At 37.1% G+C, this 14,900-nt stretch overlaps 1 protein-coding gene across 8 annotated transcripts in view; it reads right to left on the reverse strand.

The window, feature by feature from the left end:
- Positions 1-14,900, reverse strand: part of RALGAPA1 (Ral GTPase activating protein catalytic subunit alpha 1) — a 132,364-nt gene that overhangs the window by 105,057 nt on the left and 12,407 nt on the right. For all 8 annotated transcript variants that reach the window (XM_066553058.1, XM_066553053.1, XM_066553054.1 and 5 more), the window contains exons 4-10: positions 14,382-14,439; positions 13,694-13,737; positions 12,620-12,797; positions 10,925-11,040; positions 8,829-8,967; positions 2,556-2,764; positions 1,964-2,203 (exon numbers count right to left, since the gene is read on the reverse strand). In XM_066553058.1, coding sequence (XP_066409155.1) covers positions 1,964-2,203; positions 2,556-2,764; positions 8,829-8,967; positions 10,925-11,040; positions 12,620-12,797; positions 13,694-13,737; positions 14,382-14,439 — 984 coding nt within the window. The remainder of the gene's footprint in view (positions 1-1,963; positions 2,204-2,555; positions 2,765-8,828; positions 8,968-10,924; positions 11,041-12,619; positions 12,798-13,693; positions 13,738-14,381; positions 14,440-14,900) is intronic.

A 14,900-nucleotide genomic window follows, 5' to 3' on the forward strand; every position in this document is an offset into this window, starting at 1 on the left:
CAAGAAGTACTTTGAAAGAGATTAAGAATCCTTATGGGTGTATCTAGTTAGCACCTAGCCTGCTGAACCAAACACCCATCAAAATATGTAAAACGAATGAGCAGAAGTTTCTTTTCCAACATCTTCCATTCAGAGGATTTGGAAAAGTGGAGTTAAACCAGCTCTAAATGACTGAGAAAAAATCAAGTGACACACAACACTGGTAGTCTTCTATCTTATTTTTAGCTAATTAAGATTTTACAAAACAATATCCTTAAAGTGAATTACTCCCTGAAAAGATTTCAGGATTATTGTTTCTAAAACTCATGCATTTGAGTTGGTGTGATGGCTGATCAGTGCCCTCTTCAGAAGGTTTTCTGTATTGGCTGTGCTGGTAACAACTAGTCATAGACCAGAAACTTTTAACATTAGTCAGATTTTAACTAACTACAAATACACTTACCAAAGACCATGATGCCCTCATTATAAATTCAGAAGAACAGATAAACTACACTAACACCCAATTTTACAGGGTCTGAGCTGTGACTGATGAAAACCAGTTGCCCATATCTTTAAGGAGGGCCCACTTAACACAGGTAGTATGTTCACTCTGGAAACAGAGATTTCATACCATTATCACACTAAAAAGAATTCAGCTGTGTGTTACAGGATTAAACTGACAAGTCATATACTTCCTCATCAAGTCTAACATTCTCCTGCAAGTCCATACACATTTTTTGTACCCTCAAGTCTAAAATGCATAAAACTTGTTCTATACAGACAATCTTTCCACCACTCAGTACCACCGAAACCTCCTCTTGATAGGAATAACTTAGTCCTCATGTTTTAGAAACATTACAAACATCTTGTGTATTAGAAATTAATTTACACTGAAAACTCCTGGCTAAATAATGATGTAAATAAGATTTCATAATTGCACATGAAATACAAATAATCTACAAAAACTCACAGATTGACTTTTGAAAAGAATGAAGAAAATTGTCTTTGCTTCTTTTAACTGTGGGGACAGTGAAAAGTAGACCATTGATAATTTATATTCTACATTCAATGCCTCAGACTCTGTAAACCCTTGAGTGTCAGCTGAATTTGGAAAACTCTGCTATGTCCTTCAGCAATGTGTCCAAGCTCTTGACTACAAGGGATGTGGATAAGCTTCTGACATTTACTTGTCTCCTTCAAAAATATTTACTTCATCCAGATAAACAAGTTTTAAAATGTTCAGCTTTCTGCTTTTTAAAGCAATTAGTGATGAGCATTTAACTTGAAACTTAGTATATCTTTCTTTACTATTATTCAGAAATCTGTTTGTCTTTTGATCTATAGCATGGGGCATAAAGAAAGTTTATCTTATTCTATTCTCCCACACTGAACTCTTAAGTTACTATTAATAAAGACTCCATATTCTGGCATATGTTCTCAGTTTAAATTTGTTTTAATAGTTTCCAGTAGAGAAATACTATTCTGAGTATGCTCAGCTAACATTTCTGGTTCCAGTGAAGTCAGAAACAGTCAAGCTGCTACCTTTTATAGCCATCTGTCCTACTCTTCTGATGAACACTATCAAGGAAAGGACATTCATATGCTCCTAGAACAGCTCTGTAACAGCTGCAGACTCCCACAGGAGGCTTATGTTAATGTGGTTGGCTGTGAGTTTTAATACCTACAGTGTTGATGTATGAAAAGATTAAACATTCTTGTCTAAGGGGAACTGTGAAGTCCAAGTTAAATGTTGCTAAACTGGTTGTTAAAGATATAAAATTAGAAAAATTAGGAACTAGGGGTATTCTACAGAGAAAGTATTTCAGAATGTTGGCTTCTTGATTTTTGAAGGCAGGATGATGGAAAAAACCTGTAACTTGGTATAATGTTCTGCTTAACAAGTGCTCTTGAAAGAAAACCATGACATTATAAAAATATGCAATATAATAATCAAGATTCTTGCATTCTAAAGCGAGTTTTTTACCTGTCGAAAAATCTCAGTTAGAAAATTAACATTGTTTCTTTTAGAAGAGAAGACTTTCCGGACAATTTCAATATCAGTTAAATGCTCTTCATCAATACTGCAGAGGCTGGAAGAACTTGGTTCTCTCTCTGTTAGAGTACTTGTATTAGAATGAGATTGTTCTGGTTCTGCATTTCTATCCTGCTTATCAGTACTGTCATTTTTGCTGTCCTCCCTTGAAGCCATGCTAGCAGCTGCTCTCTGAAAAAAAAAATTAAAATATTCCATAGTTCATTTTTAGTACAGCAATAAATCAATACAATTTAAGTATAATTTAAACAGCACAAAGAATTAAAGAAAAAACAAACAAAAGGATTTACTGCATTTTAAGGCTTCTAATGTCCAGCTGATTAAAAACAAATCACAAAATTTGAAAAAAGAAAGCAGCATTGCAGGTACTTTCAAATGGAATTAATAAACATAGAATTTGTTTAAAAATTACTTTTTTTTTAACTTTTCATTAGTCGGAATTATTGGAGGAGAGCATACTGCTGACATAACAATTAAACCAAAAAACATGAAAACAAATATAGTTTTGTGTATTTGGTTTTACCTGAATATTCTTTGGCACATTTTCACCTTCCATCCCAGGAATATGAGGTCCTGTATGAGGTTTTGGCTCAAGCCAGAAAGACACCAACCATCGAATGACAATAACACGAGCCTTAATGAAAGGTTCCTTTGTGCAATAGATTGCCTCATTGGTTTCAGCATCTTTCTTAACTATTACGTAGTGTGGCTTTGGTCTCATTTGTGGTATATCTGTATGAAAATAAAACATCTTAAAAATATATGCAGAGAAAAAGATCTGCATAAGAAAGAAATCCTAGAACCATAACCAATACACATGAACTTTCAGAGGTGCGGTTTTGTTGCATTCACTGTTGTGCCACTCATTCCAAGATGCACTGGAATGGATGCAACAGAGAAAACGTCAAGAACATGTAAGACATCAAAATGTAAGACATTAAAGCACTTGAATTTTCTCCTGAAGGGAGACAACACTGCTGGTCCAAAAGCCAGAAACTTATTTCTGCTATGCGGAACCTTTAATTTTTTATCTGAAAGTGATTTCTATAGCCTTACATTTTTTCTTACATTTTTTTCTATATAAGTAAACACATTTCATTATCTTCATGTTCTTTCAAACTACATTATACTCAATATTTAAACATAAACTTCAGCAAACTCACTACTTCAAATTATCACTGAAAACTATGAAGTTCCAAGTAGCAAAATAACTGTCAACTAGACTATGACTTATACAAGAAAATTATTTTCATATAAAACTAATATATTGACAAATCTAATCGTGACTACAGTGGGAGATATATAATTCCAAAATGCAAATGCAATAAACACAGCCTCTTCTGGCCCTGCAAAAGGATAAAGATGAATAGAACAGAGAAATCCTGCTGCAAAGCCACATGAGCTTTACAGCTTCACCTAGGGCCCCATTTGCACTGGCTAATTTTGCTGGACTTTACTGCCAGACCACAGGCATGTACATTTTCCTATGATTTAGCTGCAAGATGACTCTGAGGCAATAGCTTCTATACTGGCTTGTAGGAATGTAATGAAGGATGCTTAGGGGGACATCAGCTGGCAGGAACTGTGATAGAACTGACAACTCCATTTTCATCATCCCATGATGGTTCAGAACTGTTTAGCCTTTCTGGTTCTCTACTGCGCTAGAATCATCAGTACTCCTGAATCTGCTTCAGAGAAAACATGACAGTACTTAACTCAATGTGGATGGAATGAACATATGTGGTAAAAGCACTACAAACATGGGGGAACACACGGATAGCATTTTTTAATTGTGCATTTTTCTGTGACTTAACACTGCAAAATGGCATTTCTGGGTTTTACAGCCCAAGATATGGTGCAGAATAGTTCTGCATTACCATCATCAACCTGAAGCAGCAATGATACTTTCATGTGCAAATGACATTTCTCTGAAAGTGGTATGCCAACCCACCATAGTCCTAGTCCTACAGGGGCAAATATGAGATACACTCCAATACAAAAAGACAAACATTTGTGTGAGGACTGATTATAATATGTGCTGTCAGGACACCCTGATGCTAGTGTTTCAGTACCATGATCTCTATCTAGTGACAGCAAAAAAAACCCCAGGAAACTCTAAAACAAATAAAAATCCAAACAAACCAAAAAAAAAAAAAAAAAAAAAACCAAAAAAAAACCCCAAAAAAAAACCAAAAAACAAAACACCAAAACCTAGCAAAAAGATGGAAGCATGGAAAAATCATGGTCCTATCCATATACAGATTGAACAGAATGGTTATGTCAGCACTGCCTTAACTCTTCTGTAGCCTGCAGTACATAAACAAAGGGAGAAGTTTTCCATGGTTTTACAGGCCAACCAGAAAGCAGTTAAAGGATACTTATGCTGAGTCAAAGAAGAATTTAAAAAGTTACACTGAACAATACAAAGGTATTGCCTGACTGTATCTTCCTAAAGCAAAGTCAAGAGACATTTTAAAGGATCCTGTGTAACTTTGCCAGTTTATAATGTTAGAATCCAAGAGGGACAAATCTGGACAGCAGTGAAGAAATAATCAACTGTTGTCTAAGCAATTATATTATGACTGCCTTTTTAAGGCATCTAAAGTGCAACCAGTGTGTCTGCCAGACTGCAGATTTCCGTTACTATTAGATTTCCCTGTTACTATTACAAATACACAAGATCCAGCACCGGCACTGAGGATATCCACACTGGTCTATCTCAGTGGCATTTCAAAAGCCACATACATAAGCAGTGATAGACCCATCATGATGCTGCTAAACTGAGGAATGTTTCCTGTAAGAACTTCAAAACTATATCCACACTTTTCAGTGAAAGCATTATTTTTAAAGGAAAAAACCCATGATTCCTGCGTACCATGTACCTAAGTACATAACAAACACACAGAATACTCTTTGACAAGTTTACAAATGGTTTATTTACTGCAAATAATAAAACTCCAGTACATTGTTTTCATTCTGTGGAAAGCAGCAGGTAAGTAAGAAAATTAAAAATTAAGATATCTTAAACAAGCATGTGTAACAGTACAATCTGTGAAAAATGAAGTAAATGCCTGGTAGCACAGCATTTAAAGATGGAAAAGTCAGTTCTCTCTGGTATCTACTAGCATTCAGCAAAGCACAAAGGCTGCAGTACTAGCAGTATTTTCAGAAGGACTAAACATGCAGTAAACATGTTTTTGCAGCACTCTGTCTCCTCCTTGTTTGATGATAGCCTCTCAGAACATCCTCTTTCTTTAATGTGTTTCAACAGCATTATGTGCTGCAGCTGCTTCTCAAATGTATCCTCCTTCCAGCTCTTCCTGTATTTTCAAATTCTGTCCATCTTGGAAGAAGGTATCAATGCTTCAGATGAGAACACAGACATAAAACCAAAGCAAAAGAGAGCTTGTTAGAGGGACTCAAACAGCACAAGAGTAAATATTCCCTTCCCCCAACTTTCCATTTTTTCTTTCTATTGTGTTTTGGGCTTTCCCCACCCCCTACCCTTCCCCCTCTGAGAACCTGATGTGAGCTGATGACAAAAAGAAAAAGAAGCTGAAGGTGGTGGAAGACATACACAGGGTAGAAAGTGAACAGGCTAGCAAAAACACACTGCACACCTGTAAGCTTTGACCATGCCTAATTTTTAAGACAATAAAGGGTTCATAAGGAATGAAGAGCTAAAGATAGCTGTAGAACAGCCCACATTAGTGTCTCCCTGTAAATGAAGGAACCCATCTAAATGGCTTGGAAATGGCACAGAAAGGCACATAACTATGACAAAAGAAGAATATTACTGGAATATTACTGGAATATTACTGCCATATCTGTAGCTCTTACTGAACAATTTCTAACTCAATCTCAACAGATATTTAACAAAGACTTTACAAACAAAATAAACACTAAGGCAAAAAAAAACCCCAAATCAAAACATAAAAAAGAAAAAAAAAACCCCTCTAAACAAAACCAAACCAAACTAAAAAAAACCCCAACCCTCCTCAAAAAACAATCTCACGGGCTTTTCTAATGCTGTATTCCTCTTCTAAGTCTGTAATACTAAAGAATTTGAAGGAGCCACAATACTTAGCCTTCTTGTAACTGTAATGCTTGGTGCTTGTTGCTGTAGGCAACATACTTATCGGGAAAGAAATCTCAGTCCGGCATACTGTCTCCAGTAAAGCCCTGTATCAATGCTGGCTTACTGAAACTACTGTTCTGATTTGTACCTCATCACTTCTCCTAAATTACACATTACACCAGTAGCATGAGAACTGTTCTTAGTAGCAGGCTCAGTGCCCAAGTTTGCCCTGCCTTCTGCCTCAAGGCTGTAAATTAAGCACAAGCACAGGATAATTTTCAAATAGGTTGGGAAGATGCATGCCAGAGAAGAACATCTTCGAGGAGAAAAAATTCAACTTACCAATGCTTATGTTGTTTTCATCACTGTATTGTTCCAAAAATCCTCATTATAGTTGCTCACTGTGCACACTCTAAGGCACTCACAGTAATTCTTGGGATCTGTGCACATTTCTTCTGGTTTCCCATTGTCCTCTTCTTTACTAAGGCCTTGGAAGTTTCTTGATTACCATTCACAGAAAAACAGAGGACTATAGTAACACTTCTATGGAAGACTCAATCAAGATCTTCACAGAAAGAGAAAAATAGCATTTCCATATTTCTTGTTCTGGAGCATCAAGCAACAGTAGGTTTGCTTTCTCAGCACTGCTTACTGTCCCTCTTGTAGCTATTTTATCACTCAACCTCTTCAGCATCTGCACAATAACTCTTATTCTACTGTTACTTATGGCTGTATTTATAGTGGTTCTTCTCCTGTAGATGAGAAAGCCCAGTGTTTGTCTTTCCCAAGAGAATATGGCTTTGACACAACCATCTCTCAAATCTAAATAAATGTACATGGACCAGAAGAAGCTAAGATCTTTTCAACGAACTTCCCTGACAGCCTAATTTTAGAATATGGAATAGATCACTACTCTGGAGAATCCTTCTGAGATGCTGCATCAACAGAGAAGAGGAATGGTGATGTGACTGTATGACTCAAGTGATGAAATGGTAACTTAAAGCCTGTGTACAAGGTATTGCTTTGCAAAGAGGAGTTTGAACTCTGTTGGCCTACAATCAACATGTGCATGGGTGCATGCAAACCTGAGAGTACAAGATCAAGATTTGCAAACAAGATTCTGCTCTAAAATGGGCTAAAAACTCTGAGTAAAACTCAGGTTTGCTTAGAAAACACTGAACATTCCACTCTCTATATGGAAAGATACATTCTAGCACCATCAGCTTTGAAGACTGTGCTAAACCCTAACTTCGTTTTCCTATTGCAAGCTCTTGATAAAATGCAGTCCGCACAAAAACCTAACTTTGCCCTATCAAAAATGTGAACAAGCACTGTATAATCCAAACACTGTGATTCTGTACAGATAAAACCAACACACCCAAAGAATAGCACACTAACACCTTTTATTTTGGCAGCAGTAGTTTCTCTTCAGAGCACAACTGAGACCAGCAATGGTTACATTAGAGAAAGGTTTTACAAGAACATTTAATTTACCTCATTCAGGTTAACAGACCAAGATTGACTCTAATGAAAGGGTCAGAGGCTTCCACAAACAAAGAACTGAAAATCATCAACAGGAATCTTAACACGTTCTTTCATGACAAATACATTTGGAGAATGCCCTTCATGGGCAACATGACTCAAGCCAAAAACTGCTTTGCTATATTGTCTTGTTAGAGTTAGCACAATCACCTTTCTCAAACATTGCTAAGGCCACAGAAGGGAGGACTTTGTGACAGGAAGGTGCTAATTCCAGGCCTGACAGAGGCAAGATCTGGTTGGCACATCCTGGTTATCACACTCCCTCTGTGACAGACTGTGACAAGAATCACCTGCTTATATGCATATCACCAGTCAAAGAAGTATCATCCCAAGTTATGGGAAGGTGGCATCTGTGGCCACCAATGGCCACCAAAGTTCCCCCAAATACACCTCCGTGGACACCTGGAACCTGGACTGCATAAAGGCAGAACTGCTTTCCAAGTGTTAGGACCTAGGTGGAGGTTAACAAAGCTTAGGAAGAATGATGTATTACTGATAGTGGATACAAAGAATGCAGAATTTAGGAGCCATAAGAACATTTGGCAGAAGATATGGAAGAAATTATTAGAACAATCTCAGCAATTCCGATGAAATCAGTTCCAGCTGGGTAAAAGGTAATTCCACAGGGGTATCACCAACCTAAGAAACCCACCATCCCAAAAGAAGAGAAAGACTGAACAAGCAGACTAATTAGCATAAGATGCATTGAACCAATAGAAGATGGAATACCAATTAATAAGAGAACTGTATCACTTGCTGCCAATTAGCAATAATTCCTTTGTTTCTAAAATGTATAAATACTGAAAAGATTTGATTGTAAGCAGCATACCTCGTGGAGGCAGCACCGCTTTCAGCACAGAACTTACTAACAGATGAACAAACCAGGACCTACGCCCCAACACCAAGCCCAGGGTGAAGAAGGCCCAAGAAGACACCACTGGATCCATGGGTGGTGACCAGCTTCTACTTCCACACTTTCTCCCTGCTTTTCCCTCTCTCCCTCTCCCTCTGTCTTTTCTTTCCCCATGAAGTCAATGTTACAAAATAAAGTCAGTACTGTTGAACCAGCATTTGGTCTTGTCACCTTAATTTGGGCAGAGGCATCTCTCACTAATCAGATCATAACATCACTATTAGATAAAATGTAAAGATTTTATCAGCTGTGTTAACACTTACCAAGTATAGGGTTATACAAGCTGGTCTCCTTACAGATGTTTGGGAAAATAGAAGGTAAGTAGTATTTCTTAAAATTTGCGAATAAAAATGAAAATCCCTTTTCCTGGTTTTCCTTGTTCTTCCATTCTAAACTCTTAACCTTAAAACAAGAATTTTGACAAAGTAAATATCTACAAGTAAAAGAAACAGGTAACTCATGAAATGTCCTCTTTTTAAGTTATTTCTCTGAAACAAAATCATATATATTTTAATAAACAGTTTTAAAAAGATGAAACAGAAACTAGCTGGGAAATGTCAACGAAACAAAGACCGTTCTCTTCCAAAATATTGGTTTAAAATGAACTTGAACACATAAAATACTGAAACCAACAGAAATACACTTGCTTTTGCAGTCATCTTGCCAAAGCGGGGAACATGCCCAAATTGACTGTTTTTAATGAAACTGTTTTTATATTTCAAAATGTTTAATAAAAAAGAATACCCATGCCATTCAAAAGATTTCTTTGACAAATTCTTTTAAAACATTTTGACTAACACGTGTCCATATAGTCATTATAATAGGTACTTGGATTCATTTGTCTAATTGGCAACATCAAACAAACAAATTTTTCAACCACAAGCAGCAGAAGATACAACTTTGAAGTTGAGTTACACAAATGTACTTGGATCGTGAGTGCTAAGCATTCCCCTCTATGAAATGTTTTCCTACATGGTAAGTAGTACCAAGCATGGTACCTGCTCCTCAAGAAATACAATATGCAGTTTCCATCTTTGCTCCTGAGAATCCATCTGCCTGCAGAGCTAGGTAATCTACCAAGTCTATCATAAATAATATAAAGGAAGACTTAATTTTCTTTTTTTTTTTCCTTTCTCCTCTACTTCTCCATTTTTTACTCAAAGGCCACAGTTCTATTATGATCTGTTTTCAGGGCAACAGGTGTCTAGAGTGGAATATATATGCACATATTTCACCCCCAATATAACTCAACATATTAGCTGATATATATGTAACTTAGTGACACAAAGTCCTTTATCATAACTTAGTATCAAAGAACCTTGCAATTATCAGTGGCCTCTAAAGGGACTTCAGAGAACTACTTCAGCGCTCACATAGTAAATAAGCTCTATGACACCTGTCTCAATGACCTATTGGAATTTAGAAATAATACTACCAATTTATCACAGAAAAGGCAGCTGTCTTCAAAAATATAAGGGCTATTTTTCCTCAAAGTAAATAGCCAGCATTAAGCTTAACCTACAGATCACAAGTATGAAGATCTCTATTCAAAGTGGGAGATGCTGGAAGCAATAAAATGAGGCTGGAAATTATTCCAGCATGGCAAGCGCTCAGAGAAAGATGGATAAAGGGAAGCCATGAAATATGGCTTTAACACATGTTATGGTCTAACATATATTTGTACATTGTCCATCTTCTCTAGTAAAACCTGCCTAAGTGTGAAGAAATACTTATTGGTACCCAGCTAGGTTCTGAGGGACAAGTCTGGCCCAGAAGGCAGGACCCAGCAACACCTACCATGTCATGCAGCACATGACAGCTCAGTAGGTTCAGAAGCAGCATGTGCTAATTGGCCAGCAAATCAATTACATAACGTGAAACAGCTGAGCCACAGTTTCTCACAGAAGCTGTTGCTATGCCCCATACTGGCTGAGATCATGGAATTGTCAAAGAGAACATGGTGTGTCCAACTTGCACACTATGGACTAAATACTCATTCAACTCTTCATTTTCTGCACACAGTTGATCCACTGGTTGAAGACAACCAGATAGGGAAGGGAAGATGAATGAGAAGGGAACTGAAATCAGTACTGCTAGAAGTGACTGAGAAGTCTTGTTTTGCCTCCATGCCACAATCTGATGGAAGATCCTGTCAAAAAAGATCTAGGAATCTTCCCACAGAAAACAAGGGAACATTTTTCTAGAAGAATTTGCTTTTTATAAAAAAGGGAGTGGCAAGGAAGGATTCTTCGGAACATCTTTATATGCATTTGCAGTGCTACAAGTAAAAACCTTACTGTAAAGGACAAAGAGGTGTTAATTGTTTAACACTTGTTTGCTTGAAAACTACAGAACGTACCTGAATGACCATGTATTTCAAAAGTGCTTCTAAAAAATAGCTTGTTAAATCTTCTTGTCCTTTATCTCCTGATTGTGGAGGAACAAGTGGAGTGATTTCTTCTATAGTCACTTGAGCTATTTAAAGAAAAATAGAAGTACATCTAACATTTAGACCATTTCTTCTCATGCGTAAACATCTACAAAGTTATGAAAGTAGAAATGCACTGCAGCAGCAGAGACAATTACAGGTACAACAATTCACCCATAGATTAATGAAAATCAGGAAATTTTAACTTCTAAACCACCATGGAACTAATTTCTTACACATATAAAAAGCACAACAGACAATAAATAGGTCATCCCTATGCACTTTTGGAACCTACCTGCCAAACCCAAATTTTTTAAAATTTTGTTTGGAATTTATGCAAACAATAGTGTAACACTTATGCTACACAAATGCCAAATCTTTTTATCTTTCACCATTTTCCCATTTAGCAGTTCATCAGTTACATTTCCTTTAAGTTTTACTATCTGTATCCTTCTTTGCCTCGATAGTGAAGCTAGTTCAGAGTTGATTTTTCTCCTGTTCCTGTAGTTAGATGTTCACATTTCAATCTTTGCACTCTGAATTTCTTTGCACTCTGAATTTCACAAGATAACTCCAAAAAGGGCTTAAGTAGGTAGCAAAATTTTTGCAGAGCTATCCTGACATGAAATTCATCTGCTGTGTTCCAGCAAATTTAATTACTAGTCATGAAGAAACTGCTTTCCTCTGCAAGCAATAAAATACTGAAATACTAAGAGAAGATGGAAAGAAGGCAAAGCACAACATTCAGGGGAAAAAGTGTTCAAGTTTTTAGTCCCATTTATCTGAATGCACAGTTTGCACTTACATTCAAAGACCCCATCCAATTGCAAATCACTAATAAATGAGCTTCAAATCCCACTATCAAGAATAAATTGAGTTAGGAGGCACTCAATACTAGAGTGTACAAAGGAAAAACTGTCCTAAGAATCATCTTAAGAGAAAAATCATCCACACTCTATTGATTAGTGTCAAGATAATGACCTTACCATTAAAAACAAACAATCAAACAAAACCCCAGAAAGTATAAAAACCTCATCTCAGAATGCTCAAGCTTTTCCACTCATGCAAACCTTTAAGACTTCAAGTTTTGCAATTTACAAGGTCTGTTTCTTTTTTAAGATTCCAAGTTGCAAGAATACCACAACTTTAATTACCTGGTCATACACAGACACATTTGTCCTTACACCCTGGCCTAACAACCTCTCATTCTATTGAAGGCCACACCAGAAATATCTTTGCAGAGCCTGCTCCCTGGAGGATGAACAAAGCCAGTGCAAGTGTTCGACACAAGCAGAATTCACCTGTGCAAGTTTGCAGCAGATGCAGGATCCTCTTGCAATTTTTAAGAATTACACACAATTGGTCACTTTATTTTCACCACTATGCATTAAGCTACAATAACCTACTTGGAGGGAAAAACCCAATAACCACAAAAAACAACTAATTCTGAACAACAACAAAAAAGACAGAAATTGTTACAGAAGGAGACCTGACAAACTGCTAAGAAACTCATCTCAGCTCCATTATCTCCCTGGGTATGTATGTATGTCAGCTACTTCAACTTGCCTTGTCTGTGACAAGATTTGAATTATGTCAAGAATTGAGTAATAATACCAAATTACTTACTTTCTTGGACATTAAGGGGAGGGTTAATGAGATTATCTAGTGTTCGGGGGCCATATTCAGATTGTGGTGATGAAAATCCAGGAATCAAGCAAGAAAACATCCATAATTGTTCTCTACTACAGTTATTTTGAAGTGCTTGCAGCCACAAAAGAAAGAGACGCACACCCTCTCGACGTATCTTAAAGGAAAAAACGTGGAATAAGTTATTTTGTGCCAGAACAAACAAATGCATTTCCATTTGTCCTGGAGGGAGAAGGAGAAGGGGAGAGATAAAAAAAAAATGAGGATAGACAGTATGACCCCCAGCAATCAGCAGAGTGAAACTAACACATCTGCTGCTCCTGATGAAGTGCAAGGGCAAGCCTGGCACCTTCACTGCTGTTTGCCTCAAAGCATTTCTCACAGGGGCTTCTCTGAAAGAAGAGATAGAAAACCAACACATGGAAAACCAATCACTTGCTTGACTACACCACTGCAAGATGCCACATGAATTTTTCAGAAAATACAAAGACCGACATAAAATTTCTAAATATGTTCATTAATTATAACAACAGAGTGAGTGAGCTCTCTGTATCAGAAGGGCCAATTCTACCTTCTTCCATTTCGCCTTCAAGAAAGGTAAGAGAGTCCTAGAGCACTCCCTTCTTGGCTCTCATACTGGAGAATTTCAGTACCAGAGAAGCCTGCAGGTGGCTTACAGAGGAGTGGTGCAGCTGTTTTGTTCCAACCATTTAAATTACTCTACACACCAGCAGGCCTCCCTGGCATAGATAATCTTCCACTTCCAAGGTAGTCTGAACCCCAAAATCAGCTTCCTTGCCCTAACAATGAACAGTTAGTACTTATTACTATGATAATGCAAAATCCTTTAAACCACTGGCTACACTATATAAACACATTACTACTGTGAGTAGTTTTACTGAGGTAAAGCTGATGATTTGGAATCATTTTTTCATGATACACAAGTCATGATGTGGTTCTCATTCCTGGGCTTTTACTGTAAACATTTGCCCTTATGTTCTTATTTGTACTTCAAGTATTGTAAACAAAATTGCATGCAACTTTTTGCAGTACCTTTAATGAATTTCCAGTGTGAAGAAGCTTCTTTAAAATCAACCCTAAAAAAAAGGAGAAAAAAAATTTGTTTGCTTTTGTTCTTTCTATATTAAATAAAATGTCAGAGTTCTCGGTCAGACTTGATAGCCACTTTTGAACAAGTCCTTGGCAATCTCCAATTTAATCTTGGTGACCTTGATACCTTCAAGCAACTGACTCAATGCCAGAAGGAAAAAAAATCAAATATCACCTTTCATAGCCTACTCATAGAATATTTTTCCCCAAAGACTTTTGAGATGTGTACATTAAAAGTAAATCAAGTCATCACAATGCATAAAATCAGCATTCTCCATTTACAAATATCTCATGTCAGTTTTTAAATGTATTGCTAAGAGAAAGAAAATAAGGAAAAAATATTTAAAACTTCAAACTTTTCACCTGTCCTTGTTCTTTCTCAGCCACTCTTCTATTTCCATATTCCCAAATATAAATCTATACAGAAGAGTATTCATTACATTGGCAGGGTTTTTTGTCAGTTTCTTTTATTTTCTTTTTTATTTTCCTTCACTTAGCTTGCAAAATTCTCTAGACCATAACCCCTGTTAAGCCACTTAAACTGTAAGGAAATGAATGGTATAGTAGCCATGAATTGGTAGCTACTAATAAAAAGTAAAATGAAAGGGAGAGGAAAAGAAAATCAACTTACCAATACTATGAAATTGCCACCTCTGATGAATCCTTTCAGGAAGGAGTTGTAAAATTTTCTATAAAAAACAGAACCCAAGGATGTATGTTGCAGATATCACCTTGGAAGACCAAACGGCCCTTTCACAAGGCCACAGATCAGAAGCTGAAGCATCAACTTAGAAAATTCCCATAATGCTTTCTTTGGAAGCATTGTTGTCCTTTCAAGGTGACCCCACTCCTAATGCTGAGAAGCCCAAAGGCTCTGACAGCTTGGAAGTCCTGCACTGGAGACTTCAGATGTTACTGCAGGTCCTCTGGCTCCACTACCCCTGTGAAGGACACTGCTGCTTACAGCATAGGGAATAGAATGGGATCAGTGTCTGTCTCAGCTGCTCTGTTTCACAACAGACTGCATTAACTTATTCCACCTTTCTAATGGCTTCAGTTAGGATGTTCAGCTGCCAACTTGCCTCTGTGGCACAAGCAAACATGTGCTTCAGCCTTCTCAACTGAGGGGTGATGAGCTATGATGAGCTAC

Source organism: Molothrus aeneus, chromosome 6, assembly GCF_037042795.1.
Source record: "Molothrus aeneus isolate 106 chromosome 6, BPBGC_Maene_1.0, whole genome shotgun sequence".
NCBI lineage: Eukaryota > Metazoa > Chordata > Aves > Passeriformes > Icteridae > Molothrus > Molothrus aeneus.